Raw genomic sequence first — 21,741 nt, 5'->3', positions numbered from 1 at the left:
TTAGTCTTACGCACGGCCTATTTCGGTCAATGAGCTTAGCTCGGCCGCACAGGCACGTGCCGAATTCCAATAGGGTTGCATCACTCGAAATTTGAACTTAATATCTGGCAAAGTGTATATGGGCGGTAGTAGACGCCCTAAGATAGATGTGTGCATGCGTGTATGTGTATCGTATACGACAACGACGCAATTGTTAACAGGTCGTTAAATTCGACCCCACGTCATGCGAGCTGCTATGGTCCTAATGAATTCAAATTAATTCCACCGAACTCCTCGCGAATCGAGTCATACATGTTTGATATCACATGAATTATAGGCGTCTTGCTCCGCGGTGTTGTCGACTTTTTTTTTTTTTTTTGTCTCTCCTTCTCTTTTTCTTCAGCTTGCGTCTTACATTTATATTTTTCAATACTATTGACTTCGTGGAATCCGAAGGAAATCATTTTCGCCACCCACTCGCAGAACGCTGCGGGATCGGAGTTTCGAGATCGTTTCAATTCATTTCCGGATTTTTTTTTTTTTATTTGGTGCCCCGAGGCACGCGCACACATCTACACGTGTCGCAACCCGCGTAAGCGACGTAATAACCTGCACTCGGATAAAACCTCAGGACCTGACACATCCACGTCCCATGTTCATGGCTCTTGGCTTTATCTCTCTGACGGCGAGGTTCGTGTCTGACAACTCTAGTTCAGGGTTCATCTCGCCCTAGCTGAGACACTGAATAAATCGCGCTGCAGCACCGGCAACGGTGATATCTGCAGATTTGCGAGAAAAAATGTGATAGCAAATCTATACCCCTTGCCACGAGTCGATGGCTGAGTTTTTTCTTCAATTTTTTCTCTTCCCCAGTTATTTGACGAAGGTTCGTTACGTTTGATCCACAACATCGATTTGCCGAATTCCACGAAAACTTTGTACTCACCTCGAACGCGTATGACGATTCGACACGAGCTTGTGTAATTCGAAACCGGAGACCACGCGGTGAAGGTAACGATGTTTGTACCGGGTCCCAAGTCAGCGTGCAGTTCTTTGCCCCAGGAGGGGGAAGCATTGACGTACCTGAAACATGCACAGTAGGGGATATACCTAGACAGATGCAGCAGATTAGGTTTTCAAGATCGAGAATCCGATCTGGAGAAACGATTTTTGACAGTATAATTGGCCCGCGAGAGGGTTTCGCAACCAGAGACAAGCCTTCGCGGGGTCACGTTTCGCTGACGGTTATACATGTAGTAGGTAGGTACTTGGCGTGCGTGAGCCTAGGCAGCCTGTCCCTTGTAATTACGAACCGGCCTGACATTCTTAAATACTATAATTAAGACGAGACTACCGTGTAAATACGCTGCCGCGAGATGATAATTCGTCGAAATCCTTTCGTGTGTTAAAAGTTTTAAATTTATCGCCATAAGATAACCTGCGAGATGCCGCTTTCACTTTGCGATGCAGACCAGCGCGTTGCACGCATTGAGTATGCACAGCGGCCGATTATTATAGGTGTTTTCTAACGCTGACGATCGCTCAAAACTGATGGATGCAATTTGTATCAACGTCCCCGAAGCTTGCCAACGCATAGAATATGAAATATCGTCTGTCGCGCCGCGTTTGTCGCGACATATATTATGAAGACGGTGATCCGCGTACACGGATGTGAGTAGCCGCCTTCGCCATTGCTTCAATTAACTTTTGTCCAACTGGTACCGCGGACCAGCACACGTACTTTGATTGGAAAATGCTTTCGATCTCCGGAGGAGAATATCGGTAGCATCACTGATGCCGCGGATCAGCTGTCGTAACTTATACGCGGACCACCGACCCTGCACGAATCATGGTTGAAACAGATTTGACTGATGCCGGCTTTGCATATAAACGGCTATCAAATGGGATTATCCGTGATTGATGTTAAACACGACGGGGCGGTCGAGTTCTCGCTAGCCAAACTCTAAGCTCGTACGGAATTCTCATTGTACGGTGAACATCTCAGTTATAATGCAGTCCTGCATGAAACATCAAGCCGAGATTTAGATACGGTAGATATTATACGGTCAACATCTGTGTTCAATCGACCTACCGTCCAACTATTCATCTCAACGAAAGTGATACACTTGCGCCGTTTCATTCTTAACGTGCACTCACTGACACGCTCTTCGAATTAATAATTCCTCTCGGTATTCAAATTTTCATGTTTCCGATGTCGACGCGCTTCTTTCACTGTTCGGTTTCACGCGATTTATTTTTACATTGATCAAAGGTAAGCCAATAATTTTCAAGCAAGTTTCAACGAAGACCGAATTTCGAACCATTAGAGCGCCGAGAGAATCCGGACTTCGGATGGAACGCTCTACTTGAGACTAATTACGGAGTGAGTGGTCCATTTGATAATATTGAAGAGTATATTCCCGTTTATGATGTTCACGCAGTTCTTTGAACCCTCGGCGTTGATTTTATGATTGATGAAGAGAGGTAGAAAATACTCACCTCCACCAGTCCATATTAGACTTTGGCTGTGCGAACGAGACTCTAGCCGTGCTTCGCCTGGCTGGTAGTTCGACGTCGATGTCGTTCGGACACCTGATAAATGGCCTCGGCATAGCTGAAACACGGGCGACAAATGTAGTTGGACATGTCGCATGATTCTTCACAAAATACACGTACAGATACGTATGTCGTATACGCTGTAAGTGTTAGCTTACTCTCCGCCACGCTGCCCGAAAGATCGAAAAGAGGGAGAGAGATGAAGAGATAAAGAGACCATCCTTGATTACTTACTTATTTATTATTTATTTCTCAATCTATCCACGCGTGCCGTGAACTTAACTGTGAGATAAACATTAGTCGGACACCCTTCTACGCGCGCATGTTGCTGCTACGCGTACGTGACGCGAATCGTTTATCAAACGTGGAACAGCGGCAGCATCACACCCGTCCGATTGCCACACAGTGCTCGTAAAGCTCGGAAAACAATTACAACTAAATAAGTATTATATACGTGACGGTGATTCGCTCGAGATTTTGTCCGACGTTTAGCCAGTGGGGAAAGCATACTCCGGTTGCTCCGGTACAAAGCTTTGGAAATCACGTCACAAACTTGGAACCGAAATGATCCTGATACTTGTAATGAAGAATTAGCCAAGTCACCAGTGAGGACGAAAGTGAATATCGTGAAACGCGCCTCGTCATGCAAGCCATGAATGCGGATGGAAGTACGTGGGACAGTCCAAAGTACCCACTTGAGGGAAACCAAGGAACACGTGCTCGTGAATTTACTCGTTGAAGGTACGTAAGCCGATAAATTCGCGAGCGCGAAATGAAAGTTTGAATTCGAGATGGTGCAGAGGCGTGGTTGAATCTCGTTAGCTTGACAGTTGAAAACAAGCCGGCGGTTTAACCGGAGCGCGTTGCATTGGACGTGGTGAAAATAAATTTGAGAAGCGGAAACCAAGAGGGATTTAAAAAGTTTAAAAGTTAAATCCGCGAGCAAGTGCCGCGGGGAGCGGCGTAGAGACGCTGGAAGCTCGTTAAGGTGTTCTGTTAACTTAACTACTCGTTAACCACGGGCGGGCTGCGCGCAAAATGAGGCAATTATAAAAACAATCACGAGCTCGTACTCCGAATATCAATATTCCGCATGACGCATTTACTGTTCTTTTTACACCATCAACCCCGTCCGAGGTTTAATCGACACCTCGCGGAAATCCATCACCGACTCGCAGGAAGTCTAGTTTCGTGAGCCGACTCAGCTCGAACCTATTCTAACTATTTCCGTGCGAACGAATAGATCCACTCACTCTGACAGGATGGTTCTTTGCCGTTCCATTTGCCCCCTGATGTGCAGTGCCGCACGTGCGGACCCTCCAGTCTGAACCCTCGTCTGCATCTCACGTGGCACCTGGCGCCTTGCGGATAGTCCAAAGCCCTGGACGGTTGTCCAGGACATCTGATCTGGAAACGGAAGTTCGGGGTAAACGCCTAGAACGAAGTGACTACGGTAACCAAGCGCCTGTCGCCTGACGCGAGGTTCTCCTTTGAGCGAGAAAATTAATGCATTTGTAATTAACGCTCACGTCGGCGTAACGAGGTATTTCCATGGCTCGGCAGCGAGATTCTCGTGGCACACAAGTTCGCTGGTCGGAAGCCAGGACCTCGTCGTCGCTGCAGGCGCAATAGAAACTTCCGACGGTATTCACGCAGTCTCCATTACAGCCGACGTTGCGGTCCAAGCACTCGTTGACGTCTTGGCACCGAAAATTATTCCTGCAGGGCGAAAAAGGTTACGGTCATTAACCGTAATCATCACTGGCTAATTATTGTTCAACAAAATTTTCCGGCCACCTTGGATTCACATTGAAACCAGTTCTGCAAGTACATTTGTATGAGCCTATTGTGTTCACGCAGTCATGAGCGCAGCCTCCGTTGTTCCACTCGCACTCGTTGATGTCTGTAAGAATGATACTAAGTTTAGTCGAAGGTGTTGAATTCGTGGATTTACGGATTAAATCTGTGACCGTCGCTCACCGATGCAGGTATTTTCGTGGGATTGGAAACCAACGGTGCAAGCACATCTGTAGGATCCTTCGGTATTTATGCAACGACCTTTGCAAGGTGTTCCTATCGCGCACTCGTCTATATCTGCAAGCATTGAATTGCCTTTAATTGAGTAAGACGTTAGACGCTATTTGGAATCACGCCTAATGTGTTGCCGTTAACGAACGATCAACTGACCTACGCAAATACCCTCTCGAAATTCGAAACCTGGAGCGCATTCGCAGCGAAAGCTTCCCATGGTATTGATGCAACGACTCTTTTCACAAACTTCGGTCAGGCATTCATCGATATCTAGAGCACGTTAATTAAATTGAAGGTTAATTAAAGGTTCTAGGAATTGGCAATGATCCGGGGACGGGAAAGAGTTTTAATTGAAAAACTTAGGAATCCCTACCAATGCAGGAATCGTTCTTCCTGATGAATCCATCCCTGCATCGACACTCGTACGAACCAGGGGTGTTGATGCACAGTTGATCACAGCTGTGTGGGCCGGTAGCGCACTCGTCGACGTCGACACAAGCGGAGAAGTTGGTACTGTGAACTCGGTAACTTTCCTTACAGTAGCAGATCGCTCTCCCATTGTCACTCCTGCACAGCTGTTCACACCCGCCGTTGTTAGGGTCGCAGGCATTCGGGAAGTGGCAAACTTTGCCTCGCAAATCAAGCCCTGAGGGACAATCGCAGAAGTATGAACCCGGCGTATTGAAACAGTGATGAGAGCATCCGCCGTTGTCGAGTTGACACTCATCGATATCGCTGCAGGTTCTCAAGTTCGCAGTCAAGTAGTAACCGAACGGGCACGTACAGTGAAAACTTCCGTTCTTGTTTGTGCAAATATCCGAACACCCGCCGTTTTTGGTAGCACACTCGTCGATGTCGACACAGCTACGGTAGTCATGAGACAAACGGTAACCCTTCCGACAGCTGCACTTGAACGTACCGTCCAGATTTATGCAGATCTCCGAACATCCACCATTGTTTGTCAAACACTCGTTTACGTCGGAACAAGTCCTTCCGTCGATCGAAAGTTCCAGGCCGATTGGACAGCTGCACCTTACTCCACCAGGAATGTTGAAACACGCGTGTGAACATCCGCCGTTTCTGATCTCACATTCGTCTATGTCGACGCACAATCCGGAATCTGATAATTTGTGACCGTCTGGACAAATGCATTTCCATGATCCCGCTGTGTTCAGGCATTCATGCGAACAACGAGCTATTCCACTGTTACACTCATCGATGTCTTTGCAAGTCCTTTCGTCATTCATCAGGTCGTACCCTTCGGGACACGAGCAATGGTACCCGCCAGCTGTGTTGACGCATCCGTTTGAGCATCCGCCATTCCTTTCACTGCACTCATCGATATCCAGACAGGTTGCATTATCGGTGTGCAAGTAGTGACCGTCGTAGCACTTGCAAATATAACTTCCTAGCAGGTTCAAACAGTCATGAGAACAGTTGTGTGATTGCCAAAGACACTCGTCCACATCGACACAAGTCTTCTTATCCTCCGGAAGTAGGATATACCCTGTCGGACATTGGCAATGATAGCTTCCGGGAAGGTTGACGCACCTGTGCGAGCAGCCTAATTCAATGTCGTTCTCGAATTCCGCGCACTCATCGATGTCGTGACAGGTCTTTCGATCCTTACCAAGTTTAAATCCTGGAGAGCAGGAGCACTCAGGAATGCCATCTTTATTGTGACAGTGTTGCGAACAGTTTCCATTATTTTCACCGCATCCATTCACAACAGAACAAGTGCGATCGTCAGCGTTAAGCCTGTAACCGGATCTGCAAGTGCAGTGATGGGAGCCTATGGTGTTCACGCAGCTGTGAGAACACCCGCCATTCTCCACTGCGCATTCGTCAGTGTCGTCGCACAGCGTCGAATCGTCGTCATTGATAGTGAAACCTCGATTACACCTGCACTCAAAGCCTCCGTCCTCGTTTACACATAGGTGGGTACAATTATCAAGGTTTTCATGACACTCGTCAATATCCACGCAGGTCACGAAGTCGTCTTCTGATAATTTGTAGCCATTAAAACAAGAACAAGTCACGACACCGTGAACAAAGCTGCAGATATCCGAACATCCGCCGTTATTTACGAGGCATTTGTCATTTTCGATGCAGTCGGTATCATTCGAGGTCAACAAGGTCATGCCCTCCGGACACGAGCAAGTAACAGTACTGTTTTCGTAGTCGCAGAAGTGTGAGCACCCGCCGTTATCGATAAAACACTTATCGATTTCTATGCATGTCTTACCGTCATCCTCTAACAGACTATAGTTCTCTGGACAGGCACACTCCATTCCGCCGTCGGTATTCGCGCAAAGATGCGAGCATCCTCCGTTGTTCCTTACACATTCGTTGATATCCTCACATGTTCTATCGTCTTTGCCAGTCTTGTATCCCACTGGGCATTTACATCTGTAGCTTCCAGGAGTATTGAAACATTCGTGAGAACATAGATCTTCAACGTTGTTTTCCTGCATGCATTCGTCGATGTCTTCACACGTTTTATTATCCGTTCCAAGTATAAATCCAACTGGACACTTACACCTGAACCCGTCGTCAGAACTTTCGCACGTATGCGAACACCCGTGATTAGATCCACAAAAATCAATCTCACGACAGGTCCGCCCATCGTCGTGAAGTACGTGTCCTTCGGGGCACGCGCAATCATAACCCGAGAAAACATTGATACATATGTGACTGCAATTGTGCTCAGCCAGGCACTCGTTGAAGTCAATGCACGTCTTGTTGTCTTTGCTGATGGTTAAGCTCTCCGGGCAGTAGCAAGAATACCCACCGTCAAAGTTTTCACACTCGTGCGAGCATCCGTGCGTTTTATTCAGGCACTCGTCAACATCCTCGCACGTATGTAGATCCGTTCCCAGCGCGTAGCCACTAGGACAGGAGCACTTGTAACTCCCCTCGAGGTTCACGCACTCATCCGAACACTCGTTCTCTTCTTGAGCACATTCGTTTATATCCTCACACGTGGTCCCATTTTCGGAAAGGGAGTAACCCGACGGACAGACGCATTTGTAGCCATCGTTATCACTCACACAATCATGGGAACAAGCCTGACCAAGTGAGGAACACTTGTCAATTATTTGACACGTCTTACCGTTGTCGCCAAGCGAATATCCCGGCGAACAAGCGCAGTGAAAACTGCCATGCTCGTTCACGCAGATGTGTGCACATTCGTGACCCTCGGTGCACTCGTCACGATCGACACAGGTGATGGAATCATTTGACAGGCGCAATCCCTCTGGGCATGAACACTCGTATGACCCCTCAGTATTAACGCAACTATCACTACACGTGTGGCCGAATTGGCACTCGTCAATATCGCGACAAGTTCTTTCATCGTCTCCAAGCTCGTAGCCCTCAGGGCACACACATCTGTAATCATCGTCCGCGTCGTTGACGCAGGTGTGTGAACAGTCGTGTCCCAAACTGCAACCATCCAGAGGTTCGCAAGTTCTGTCATCCTCTCCAAGGTCGTACTCGTCGGGACAGTCACAACCGTAGGTTCCTACCTCGTTCACACAAGTGTGAGAGCATCCGTGGTCACCTAAACACTCGTCGATATCCTCACAGGTTTGATTATCCTTTCCCAAGGTGAATCCAGAGCCACACGCACAGTGAAAACTCCCCACCTCGTTTACGCAGGTGTGCGAACACTGCTGAACCGTTTGGTCGGTGCACTCGTCGAAGTCTTGACACGTCTTATTGTCCGCGCCCAGTTCGAAGCCCTCCGGACAACCACAGCGAATTTCTCCATCCTCGTGTTCACAGACATGAGAACATCCGTGCGAACCATTGATACACGGGTTGTGAACTTCGCAAGATTTGTTGCCGGGACTTAGCTTCCATCCGGTTGGACAAGTGCAGTTATAGCTTCCAACAGTGTTTACACAACCGTGCGAACACTCGTGCCTGAAATCCTGGTCCTCGCATTCGTTTATATCCTGGCATGACTTTTCGTCGTCTAGAGAATAGAATCCAGAAGGACAAGTGCAGGTGTAACCTCCTGGGGTGTTGACGCAGCCATGCGAACAGCCGTGCATCAAAGCATCCGGCTCGCACTCGTCGATATCCTCGCACTCTGCTGCATCATCCTTAAGTCTGTATCCTGAGTGACATTTGCACTCATAACTGTTACCGTCCTGAACACATTCATGGGAGCACGGTGCACGGACGCATGGATCTGACTCCTCGCACGTAACTCCATCCTCTCCAAGAATCAATCCTTCCGGACAGACACACCGATATGTTCCTTGTTCGTTAACGCATTCGTGAGAACAGTCGTGGTCCTTTTCCGCGCACTCATCGATGTCCTGGCACTCACCGTTCTCGACTTGACGCAAACCCTCTGGGCACGCATCGTCTCTACACGTCAATCCATCCCCTAGAAGCTTAAGTCCCTCTGGACAAATGCATTTGTAACTTCCTTGTGTATTTTCGCAATCGTGGGAACAGTCGTGCTCATCAGCTGCGCACTCGTCAAGGTCCTCACACGTCTTTCCATCCGTCGCCACAGTGAAACCTGAGGAACAGGTGCACGTTTCCGCTCCTTCTTCCATCACACATTCTTGTGGGCAATTCAAACCATCGCAACTGCTGTTTTTTTCACAGGTCCTTCCATCCGCACCCAGTGACCAACCCGTCAGACACGCACATCTGAAGAAACCATGTTCGTTAATGCAATCGTGTGAACAGTTATGCCCGCCCTCAGCACACTCATCTATATCTTCGCAGGTCCTACCATCCGATTCTATCGTAAGACCTAAAGGACAGCTGCACGTATAACTGCCATCAGTGTTCGTGCAGTTGTGCGAACACTCGTGAACTTTCGTTAAGCACTCGTTAACATCCTGACAAGTTCTTCCGTCTTCGCTCAAGGAAAAACCCAAAGAACAATTGCATCGATAGCTACCTTTCTCATTGACGCAATGCTGAGAGCACTGGTGAACGTTTGTTAAACATTCATCCACATCGGTACACGTGTAACCATTTTCGTCGAGCGTATAGCCTGAATTGCATTGGCACTTCGGACCGCCTTCCGTGTTCACGCAATTGTGAGCACACTTCTGCTCCATATCGTTGCAGTCTTTCTTTGGCTCAACCTCGTGTTTCACCTCCTCGCAGGTCCTGTTGTCGGTACTCAAATTGAATCCAGATGGACAGCCGCACTGGTAGGACCCTTCGGCATTTATACAGGTATGTGAACACGGAGAAACTCCAGCCGTGCACTCGTCCACGTCCTTGCAGCTCTGTCCGTCATCTTCAATCTCGTACCCGGGTCGACAGGTGCAAATGTAACTTCCAAGCTCGTTGACGCACTCGTGTTCGCAGCCGTGAGGCTCACCCTCGTCACCCTCCAGGCACTCGTTGATGTCTGTAATAGAAGCATGAGCTGTTTGATCAACACGGCTCTTGCTGAAAACGCAATGTACTCATTATTGTGGCTACTCACCGATGCATTCGTCTTCTTCGTTCCTCCTGAACCCTTCCGAACACTCCCCGATTTCCGGTATATCCGTGATTCCCTCTTCGTAGTCATCGTACTGATCTTCGTCGTCATCTTCGGCATCGTAGTCCTCATCCTGAAGCAGTTTCGTTATCTTATTCGGCTTAACTGTGCACTTGTACGATCCCAGCGTGTTCTGACAATCCTTCTCGTCCCCGCAGACGTTTTGCTCGCTTTCGCACTCATTTATGTCTGTGAAGTAAAAATTAATAATTTTCCAGTTCTTCGCGAATTCGTAAATTTGTTTTCAACTTATAGGTGACTAGAGTTTAAATGAAACGAAGCGTAAAACCGACCGTTGCATGTCTTCCAATTTTCCGCGAGAATGTAACCGTCGGGACAAAGACAGAAAACGCTCCCTGGCGTATTCAAACAAGTATGTGAGCATCCCGCGTTTCCTTCGGCGCACTCATCGATATCTTCGCAAGTGTGATTGTCCGTGGCCAGCTTGTAACCTGGAAGATCCGTACAGGCACATTCATAGCTGCCATTATAGTTGCGGCAACTTCCCTGGCAGGGTCCGTGACCATTGTTCAACAGGCACTCGTTCACGTCTGTGTGTAGAAAACAACTCAATTGAATCGTGTTGTGTTTACGTTATGGCATTGTGTTCGGTGCCATGATGTGTTCAAACAGAAAGCTAATCTATTCTTACGTCCTCTTAGAGCTGAGAAACCTGTTTCACCGGGAACCATAACGATCTACTTTGAGCTTACACGAATGAATAGAAATGAAGAACTTCAACTAAACGGAGAGTTAGGAGTAAAAAACCCATCAGAGACCGGGGGGGGGGGGGGGGGGGTGAAAAGATGATTCCCAGCTTGTAAGTTCAAAGAACATGCACAGAACCCACAAGAGACCCTCCTTGATTAAAACCAGGTTGATGCGGCCCCCAATTGAATCGTTTCAAGCTCCAGGCAATCATGTACCGTTGTCTCAACACTCACTTTCTCTCGCTTTCTTTCTGTACTTTCTTCGATTTTTTCTCTTTAATCAAATATTAAAATGGCGAAGGACGCAATGTTTGATCTGTCCTATCGGGTTAAGGGGCTTTGAATCAATAATCGTGTCTAAATTGCCTGCCTCCAAAACAGAGAGTCTTGGATTCCATCGATCTGCTTACCTTGACAAGAACGAGCATCTACATCGAGCTGATATCCCGGACGGCAGTCGCACCGGAAGGAGCCAGGATCATTATGACACAGGTCTGCACATCCTGCTGTACCATCGGCGCACTCGTCGATGTCTGTTTGAGGTAAATATACCAAAATTAAAAGTGACGTTACAGGTGTGAGGTACTTGTCCTGACAAAATTGTGTCTGACATTGGCTACGTCATGATTATAATATCAACAGACTGAAAACTGATTTACTAATCAAAGTAAAGCAACTCCAATTACTACAATATAAAGCATAAATTTCAGCAAAGAATGGAGTGAGTACAGATATTTAGATATCTAGGGACGATTGAATACAATGGCGGTACAAGTTTAGAAAGTTACGAATTCTTCGTGATTTTTTGTTACATCACTTTACACACTGACGTACGAGATGCCTAATTATCACAGTTAAAATAAATGTGAGGCGGAACAAGGAGAAGCATGACTTATGAGTTTAATTAATTCGTCAGTGAAGATTCCCGTGCAGTGGCAGTGATCAAATGTGTGTAAGTTCTGTTACACCGGAGTAGATAGTTTACACCTTGGATGTTCGCAATCAGAGGTACGCATCTCCTGTCCAGTTCAAGCGGGTTTTTTCAGTCGAGATCTTCTACACGATCAGATTAACATACAATGCTGCTGGCGCCTTTGGTCGCTTGGCTACGCTTCTCCTTTAGACCGAGCCGTCTCCCCCCAACGGAGCGAGTTTCTCACCTGAAAGCCAAACCTAACACCACCGCGGGTCTCGTCGACTAATAGTGATGCTCAAGATCTTATGCTAATGGAGCAAGCTGGCGCTAATCGCCTTAGCGGGGCCTTTGTATCCCCGGGAGAAACAGTATCGGTTACCATCTGCGATTTAGTTTTTCAACGCTCTCAAATGGACTTTTGCAATCCAAATGTAATCAAGGAACCAGCTCATCTGTACCATCGCATTCGGTATCCAATGATTCCAAGAATGATTGTGACTCGTTTCAACATCACGGTTTACAAACGATAGACACCCTTGTTTCACGCGGTCAAATTGGATTTTGAATCGCCTAGATAATAGCCACGAAACGGACCGTTTTGATCGGGCAAAAACCAATCGACGGAGCATGAGTGATATATCGGCTTGCATGGGGATATCGCGCGATCGGTAATCAGTTTAGACACTCGACTAATTACAGGTCGGCCTGGATACCGCGTCGAATCTCGATTCCACCAACCCATAAATAAGCGGGTCAGTCATTCGTCTTTTACCAAAGAAACTCCTGCAGGAGACCATTGTGGTCACTTCCGCTTGGATGGCCCAGGTGTAGGCGAGAAACCTCGGATTACATTACAGAAAAGAAGCATAAAAAAAAAAAAAATAGACTCTGGAATACACACCGCTCGGTCATTCGCCCACGCGACGACCAAATGGCACCGCGACTTCCCGGCGCTAGATCCTTTTTCGGTATTGAGTTAATTTCTAAGAGCCAGTTGACCCACGGTGACGCTATCGTCCGAGGTACGGCATAACGTCCAACCCGCCGTCAGTGTAGTTTAACATAAGTGCCATGAGGTATATATCTCATTACAATGTAAGAGTAATCGTGGGACTATCGCCTAGCTACAGGATTACGCAACTCGGCTGTATGATCGTTTTGTGGGTGGTTAGAGGTGACAATAAAACTTCACAATAGTGTCTACCGCCTTCACGTTCGACAATTAACATCCGACTCTATTCAATCGGCTTTGCCATAAATTTCATACAATGGGGTCCACCATGAGATGTATTGTTTTTTTTTTTGTTCGTCGTCACACCACCGCATCAAAGATCAAAGCCGCCAATGCTGCGCGGATGAAAACGTTCGACTCGATACGACGTACCATTTTTCAGGTTTGAAAGTATCTTCCAAAAGTCGTTTCATCACTCGATTATCGATTTCGCATTCGCATGGTTATTTACTCACCGACGCAGCTGGGACCCTCTGATCGAAACCCTTCGAAGCACGAGCATTTCGCTCCAGTCGGTGTATCCTCGCATATGTGATCGCATCCGCCTCTGTCGCCGTTGCAGCGCCTCAAGATCATCGGTAGGGATTCTGAAAAGATGAAATGACAGGGAAGTCAAATCTGGGGCGTCGATTCGGTTCCACGAATGGCGCAGCGATTCTGTACGCGTTTCTAGTTTCGGATCTGTGTGATCTGTGACACTGTATCGGAGCGAAGAGTCAGCCAGTGATACGAATCGGAACGAGTATTTTGCCACGATTGGGCGTCCGGAGATGGAATTCAATTTAACGAAACAAACAGATGGAGAAGAAGGGAGCCGATGTTGTGGCGCTTGACAAGAAGTGGTCTTTGACCCAGGATTCCGGCCGCATAGACTGACGTGACATTCTATCTCACTACCGTAGGCGTGTGACGCGCAGGTAGATGAAATCCAACCCGCTTAGAAACCTGACACATTGACAACTGAAGAATTATTACGCTCCCGTGATGCGTATCATCCGTGTCTGCCTATATAACTGACGTCACGGCATTGCTGGAAAACAAGAAGAGAACCGGTTTATACGTGTCTCAAGATTAAGAAATCATTCTCATAATATCCGATATTGTACTACCGATGATTAGCCAAAGTGTCAATATTGAGAGGAACGTCTGCTTAACTTGACATGTAGCGCAAAGTCGAGAAAAATCCGAGCCTTCTTTGACTCATTTCAATGTATACTTGATATTAACGACCAACTATTTTTCAGCAAAATTTAACGGCAATCACAGCATGAAAGCTAACAATGGATTTGATTTGAATCTCTGGAGCTTTTCTTTCTACACAGAATTACCTTACCAAACATTTATACATGAACTTTTGTAGAATCACAATACGTCGAATAGTTGAAAAAATATCAGGTTTATCTCGTTTTCTCGGGAGTATTTTCATCCTATTTCAGAGGCTGAACAAGATTTCACAAAAAAAAAACTTGAACTTCCTTCGAAAATTTATCCATGTAAGTACACGATATTTGTAAATTATAACAAGTCGTGACACATTACAGAACCGGTTTTACATCAATGTGATTAATTGAAGTTGCTGCAATCGTGTTAGGAAAAGTCCAACGGGCCCGACGTGAAAAACTGCGTATAAGAAAAGACGAGGTTTCTGAAATCGTGATTGATTCGATGGCGTCCCACCGTCGCAAAACGTGGCACAGAAAACGCAATCTAGATTCGGTAACCGGCGTATATAAAAAGATCGCAAACTGACCGGGCTTTTTGACGCATTCCGGCAGAGTCCCGACCCATTGCTTGTCGCTGCAGAACAGACGATAGGCCTCGTAGTTCTTGAACTCGAATCCTTCCTCACAGTCGTAAACAGCAACGAGATAGACGTTGTACGGAGGACGGATGTTCTTCTTCCTGCAAAGATGGGAATATTATATTAAAATGGATAAATATCCGTGTAATAATACGAGTACAATAGTCTCGAATCACTGACCTCGCATATTTTGCCGGATATGCGTTTTCCACCCGTGGAGCCTTCTGCAGCCGACCTCGTTTCCTGCCTTTCATTGAACAGCTCAAATCCAGCGTAGAAGCTAAAGTCTCGTTCAACTCGGCGCGACGATTCGCAACCGGGGCTTCGGATTGCGAATTTTCGGCCAATTTCTTCCGCATCTTCCGCCTCTTTATCTCGCTAATTCTCCGGCGCACCTGCTGCCGTTTCATGCTCAAAGAGTCGAGCGTTGACGGATCATCTCCGAGGAAAACGTCTTTTCCAACTTTCGACTCGGACTTATCCTCATCTACGGAAACGGAAAAAAAATTCTTAGGTTCGATTTTTCGAGCCTGAATTTCGCTGGATAGATCAGCATTCGCTTGACGAAGGTTGTGCAGCGTTCGTTGGATCGTGAAACCCAAGTAGACTCGTATAAACGTGTCGCCGTAACGAAAATCATTTTTTCAGTATAATCAAACTCGTACTTGCTGCAATGTTTTCCGAATCACAAGAATTTCGGAAGGATTCAAAAATACATATACTTGACATAAATTCGCAATATTCGGAGTTTCATATACCGATCCGATAACGCGACAAGCTTTTGAATCAATGTTGATTCCCTCGATCTCGAAAGATCCGACCGATCCTTCTAAAACCCGTGACCTGAAACCGATAGTTTGGCCGGATGCGTAGCCGATGGCTCGATCGAAGGTGGCATTATACAAGAATACACGCTGCATGCTCGCAGTCGCATCCGTATATGGAGCCGAGATGAACGCAGGCGATACGCACTTTGCCGAGTGTCATGCCGAGTAATGATTCCACGACGTAAAGGCTCGGGCACGTGGTACAGGGACCCTGCACACAAGTACGATGAGAAGGAGTCCACCCGAGTGATTCGCGGTCGCGAGAATATGACGAACGTCTCCCGGAGCAACGAATGGATATCTAGCGAACCATTGTGCCCGCGACTCGTGCATGATGCAAGGTACGTGGCGTAATGTTTCGGTCCATTAGCCCTCGTTATCTCACCGTGTTCCGCGTTATAAATTTCACCTTGTCTGACAAACAACACCTTGGTCTGTTGTATAGAGGTTCTGTATGACCCGATCAAAAATTTCCCCTCGCTTGTAACCCTTCTGAAAAAATATCTTCCACTATGATAAGTTACGGTAACTTGACGTTACTTTTTAACAAAGTTAGACGGAGAAGGTTGGAAGCGTGAGCAATTATTTCAAAAAATTAAGCATCGTAATAACTAGATTCTATCACCGTTCGCAGAGCGCTTATAGTTATTTATTTTCGATCGCGAAACTGTCGCTTTTTGGAACGAATGCAAGAGCAATTTGCGTTCGATAATTCGGTATTACGTTTTAAAAATTAATTGCGCTACGTGGTCAACGGAGCTTGTGAAAAACTGGTTAGGTACGCGGTCGCATCCCGACCGAATTATTATTCCTGAGTGTGATTAATCCGACTCCTCGGACTGTCGACGTGAGGTGTTGACGTTAAGGAGTACAAGTAGCGTATGAAATAACAGGAAACTCCCTTGAAGGGGCCCCGAGAGGTCTCGGAGTCTCGGGAGGGCCCGAGGGCCCCGAGGGCAATGTACTTCTCGAGTGTGCGCGCAGACCGCGCACTCCACACCATCTCCGAGGCTTATCTTGATTGCACCGATTCCGAGGTATGCCACGCGAGGTTCAACTGCCCGGTCACGAGAACACCGAGACCCGCAACAAAATGATCTCTCTCTCTCTCTCTCTCTCTCTCTCTCTCTCTTACTTTACCTGTTATCTCAAATTTTTATTTTACTCATCTCATCCCAAGTCTTAATTTACCTTTCTACTCACGACTGTAATCCACTGTAATCTACTTGCATTTCTACTCATTCTCTTTACTTCACCTATTTCGAGTTATATTTATGTCCATCTGCTCGCTTTTTCTGTTTCTATTTTATTGCATCCTATACCATTTTTCTGTCGTTAAATATGCTTTCCCGACATTTCTATGGATATCGTAAACATCTGTCTATCTATCTATCGATCTATCTATGAATCCATCAAGGAAAAATTCGTCGTTGTGATAATTGAGAAATTGTAATGATCATCGAAAAGTATACATTGGGCAATCTTCTCAACACTTAGAGAACATAATTTTAAGTCATCGTTGTAAAATTATAAACCAGAAAATTAACAGCTGCGCAATTGCATGTCATAGTTTGAATTTAGGGCACACTTTCGATTTTGAAAATTCGTAGATATTTACGATTGAACCAAACTGGATCAAGCGAAATATAAAAGAAATGATTCGCTGTAAACAAACGAGATTGATTTCAGTGGTTGACAAGATATTGTTGTATAAGATTGTTCGAAACTTCGGGATGCCTTTTGTCGAGTCAACTAAGCCGAAATGGACCTGTTCTCTAATTTGAACACCGTTGACTATTTAATCAAAACGATTTACATCAATTAGAGATAAGAGTCTAAAATTTTTACGCAAGTCATACAGAGCTCCAACTCTCTGCTTGCTGTTTTCGTCTCACTTACGCAAAAATAATAATACTTTGCGGCTAAACGAATAAACTGTTCAAACCTGGTCCTAAAATTTTATGCCTAGAATACCTAAAGGAGTTTCGAATTTTCATTGAATTTCTTGAACATCGTTGTTGGATAGAAAAAAAAAATTGTAGAGTCAACACTGCAATTTACTCCGGAATTCTTTGATAATTCAGTGAACAATTTACATCAATCGTCAGCCAAGAATTATCAATAAATCTATTAAAAAGCGCATTTAATTGGCTATTTGTGGGAAAACAAATTTCCGTAGCGCGTAAATTTAGATAGAGAAAAAAACTCTCATCATTCGGTTAAAATGTGTATTGTCTCAAAGAGTTTGAGTCTGCTTTGAGGAAGAGGAAAGAAACGAGATAGCAATTTCGTCTATGCACGAACGAAAAGAACAAAAAATAAATAAATAAAAATGATACACGACAATCGCGCGTGTTGCGGCTCTCAGATATATGTACGAAGTGAGTCAGTTTTTTTACGCGGGATAAATTGCGTGAACAAAACTGCCCTCTCATTCATCTCGGATGACTTGTCCCCGGGCCGTGATCAGGGGACGACGCCCATTTTCTCGGGGTAGAATGACACCGAGGATTAAAGGCCCGGCCACGATTCGCCGGCACTCCCAATGATTATCACGTTCCTCGAGACGAAGATGAGGTTTTAATCAGCGAAAACCGCGGGTGGCATTCGGGGGGAGGGGGGGGGGGGGGGGGGGGCGGATTGATTGACTCGTTTAATATTTCTTTTTCCCCCGACGTAGTTTGATCACGAGGAAGGACCTTGAGGCAAAAATTATCCCTCTACTTCTCACCCTGTTCAAACACTTTTGCAAGATTGATTTGCGCGCTGCAGCATCTCGGATTCCCGCCCCGCAGCCTCGGGATCGACTCTTGTCTGATTCATCTCGAGGATTGGACGATCGACCGCGACCTTCCCATGCGGGAAAAATATCTCAGGAGGAGTTCCTCGCCGCGATTGATTTACGGTGTGCGAGGGTGTTTTGCCGGAAGGGTGGCTTCCTCCTCGTCGAACTTTAATCCGGCTCCTCGATTCCTTTTCGCACCACGGATTCGGCGAGAGTTCAAAAATTCGTTTTCCAAATTTTAACGCGAGGATGTATTTCACGGATTAAATATCTCGTGTTGAATGCTATTCGAAACCCAGGAATTTTGGTTGACAAAGTACGACTGTTCATCATTTTAGTACTACTTCTTAAATACCTAGAACGTACCACGCATTCGTCGAATTTTAATTGATTCATGCACACCGTGTTTGGGTAATTGACTTTTTTTAATTTACCGGTAATTGGTTATTTTTCAACTTTTCAATGAACAACAAGAAGCCTCGAAAGCCCAAATTTTTTTCTGCTGTAGATAATTTTCTAGATACACAGACATTCCATGATTCTTGTAACACTTGTGTTATAGTAAGATTAAACTTGAAAAAAAATTTACAATTGTAGCAACGTAACATAGTAAATCATCCCATTATCTCCCGAGTTTTATCGTCAGATTTTTATTAAACTACTGAATTTTTATTAATTTCTTTTTCCATTTTATTTTCCCCTGGCGAACACAATATATACAGCGTTATGAGATTGAAGGTAACTAGAAATTTATTTTTCCAGACCATTTTCTCCCCGTCAATATTTCTTAACTCTGTTATAAAGTATTTACGGCTCTACTGTACGAGTTGTTCGATTTATCTTGCCACAAGCTGTGTACCAGACAAATGAAATTTACCGCGGCAACTCGTTTGAGAAAATGAAACTGCGTGTTGAAAAAAATATCGATGGTACAGGTTCGTGGCAAGTAATTCCCTCTCTTCCACCCCCTCCAAATAAAATGTTGTTCGAACCACCTTTTGCTTTATCTTTCACGCGCAGCCATCAATATGAGCGTAAAAATTGGCTGTCTTTTCCTAACTCGAACATGCCACCTAATAAATCGGATACCGGATTACTGATGCGTTAGTGTACAGGGACCAGAGAGTGACGAATTGAACCGGCACATCATCCCCGAGAAAACATCACCTGCAACCACATCCTGATCGGATTGAATTTGTGTTTTTTTTTTTTTTGCTTTTTTTATAGTCTCTCTTGACATTTTACGGTCTCGCGTGTATTCCATTCAGTCAATTCTTGGCGAACGGAGAAAAGGCGGAGCCTACGATTTTCGAACAATTTACCAGACCGGTTACTTTTTTCTCGTGTAATTCGTTTATGGTATTGGAAAACAAGAAAAATTAAAAGAATTTTTTGATGAAACCTCGATTCAGTTCGAATGACGGAATTAAGTTTTTCCACGTCATAAAAAAATCAACATCATCTTGCATAATTTTGTTCGCCATTTTTTCTTGCAATCAACATCTGCCGTGGAATTTGGGATAGTGCAGCGTCTCTGTGATAAATCTTTGAGTATTTCGCAGGATATTTTGAACATATGCTGAAAAATGTGGAATAATTCATCACCGCTAGGGTGATTGCAGTTTATTAAAATCACGAGGGATTAAATTTTGCTTGAAGAGGATGGAACGGAATTAGCGAAGCTGAGGGTATTAATGCGCATTATTGTTGTATAATCGATGGTGCTCCGTACCCGCCGTCGAATTTGTGAGCAAGCCGGGCTGCATATTCATTTATTATATCGCTCTTTGCCCGGCGGGAGAAGGAGAATGGTCCCGGAGGAGGGATAAACGGTGTCCGCCACTCGCCGACAAAGTCAAAGCTTGTGAATTATAAACGCAGAGAGGGCACATCTATCATTTCAACCACGTGGAAGTAATTTAATAAACTCTCCCTAGAGAGAGATGGAGAGAGGCGTAAGTCGGCCGTCGATCCTGGGCCCCGAATCATAGCTCTTTGGGCTTTAAACCTTCGCCGCTTTCCGCTGCTTCCGGTTACAGAATTTTACTTTTGCCTCCACGATCTGGAATGTGATCTCCAAAGTCGGAATTTCACGGCTCTAACCATACCTGACAATCGTGGGGTTAGGGTATAATTATAGTTTAGTGTAAATCGTATTTGTGCTTCACTTTCACGTACGAATGTAAGATACATTCACGGGATACTGGTTGAACAAACTGATATTAAATAAAATGTTTCCTGATTTTTCGAAGGTCTCGTGAGAAGAATAATTTAGTTGAACCAGCGTTTAGAACCGTACTACAGATTTTATTTATTATTTAGAACATGAAGTACACTCTGAGATAACGAAAACTTTCACATTGGAATTGAATTTCGAAGAATTGAAATTGGGTGATCGAACGGATTGGAGGTCACGTGAGTAAATTCAGTTGGTTTAATACTTAATAGGACCCATTTTGAAGAAGGGTAAGAAGGGTTGAGAAATTCGTAGGCTCTCACCCTTCGGTCATTGTGCGGGCAGTAACTGAAACGGGTCGCGCAAGCGGTATCGAGCTTCTAGCACCATTAGCGGATAAGAATCTCAAGTCGAGGACTCATTCGGCCACGTGGTATAATATAAGACCAGATATCTAGATCCAGTCGGAGAATTCCAGTCAGGCATGGTCCCATCTCTTGGTCTGATAGATTATACCTGCAGGGATTCGATATCTCGAACGAGCGCATTCATGCGAGCGTGAAACACGCGTGTGGACTAAAGCACGTCCAGATCCAAGCATCCGTTGGGATTGTAAATCGAGGCGTTTCACTCCCCGAGCAGAGCAACCGGGCAAGAGCGTCGACGCGTTATGAGGACACCCTTCTCCTTAGTTCCGATACTTACGTATAATATAGTCAATTAAGTTGGTCAACTAAGGGTGGTTCTTATTTGAACTTCCATCTCGAAGCACCACGAAACTCTGACCCATTCGACTTATCACCGCTGCAACGAACAACCGCCGAGGCTCGGATGCCGGTCGGCACAATGGGAAGGGAGGAGATGGGGGATAAATTTATCATCCTAGGACGTGGCGCGTGTAGATCTGAGATAGGAGATAATCGTCCTGTGCAGCGCGCGGTGCGTGTTCCGGCCGGAAAGCTTGTATATACACAAACACATATATATGCCGAGCACTTCTCGATCTTGTGTAATTAATTTCAAGTGTCCATCGGGACAAATGGGCGGGCCCTATCTATATTGGATCAGCAAATATTCGAATTGATCGAATTAATTAACCTTGCATTTATTGGACAGATAGTAATCAGGCTTAATTCTATTTGGGCTTTCGATAGGCTCGAAAGCCGCGGCTGCCTCTCCGTTACTTCGAGACGATCGTGACGTCCGGTCAACCACAAAAGCGGATCGGTTCGCTTCACGGCGACGCAATTCCGCGGGGCGCGTGCGGAATCCGCGATATCCATATTTCGGCGGTGTATAAACGAAGTAACGCGGTACGATCGTGACGAAGGGAGATGATACCACTTATCGGACTCGATGGCTACCGAGAGAGCGCTGCTGCAGAAGCACGCGCGTATCTCTTGCTCGGCACCATTGAAGGTGGA

At 45.7% G+C, this 21,741-nt stretch overlaps 1 protein-coding gene across 1 annotated transcript in view; it reads right to left on the bottom strand.

Moving 5' to 3' along the window:
- LOC107222047 (fibrillin-3-like) overlaps positions 1-21,741 on the bottom strand; it is a 63,151-nt gene that overhangs the window by 11,582 nt on the left and 29,828 nt on the right. The window contains exons 3-16 of the mRNA XM_046732151.1: positions 14,710-15,016; positions 14,479-14,630; positions 13,184-13,315; positions 11,211-11,333; positions 10,384-10,641; positions 10,034-10,279; positions 4,940-9,955; positions 4,723-4,836; positions 4,516-4,629; positions 4,333-4,438; positions 4,065-4,254; positions 3,789-3,942; positions 2,479-2,593; positions 926-1,062 (exon numbers count right to left, since the gene is read on the bottom strand). Of these exons, the coding sequence (XP_046588107.1) occupies positions 926-1,062; positions 2,479-2,593; positions 3,789-3,942; positions 4,065-4,254; positions 4,333-4,438; positions 4,516-4,629; positions 4,723-4,836; positions 4,940-9,955; positions 10,034-10,279; positions 10,384-10,641; positions 11,211-11,333; positions 13,184-13,315; positions 14,479-14,630; positions 14,710-15,016 (7,164 nt within the window). The remainder of the gene's footprint in view (positions 1-925; positions 1,063-2,478; positions 2,594-3,788; positions 3,943-4,064; positions 4,255-4,332; positions 4,439-4,515; positions 4,630-4,722; positions 4,837-4,939; positions 9,956-10,033; positions 10,280-10,383; positions 10,642-11,210; positions 11,334-13,183; positions 13,316-14,478; positions 14,631-14,709; positions 15,017-21,741) is intronic.

Source organism: Neodiprion lecontei, chromosome 2, assembly GCF_021901455.1.
Source record: "Neodiprion lecontei isolate iyNeoLeco1 chromosome 2, iyNeoLeco1.1, whole genome shotgun sequence".
Taxonomy (NCBI): Eukaryota; Metazoa; Arthropoda; class Insecta; order Hymenoptera; family Diprionidae; genus Neodiprion; species Neodiprion lecontei.
The sequence above is the reverse complement of the archived record's forward strand: the minus strand, read 5'-3'. Positions and strand labels throughout refer to the sequence as shown.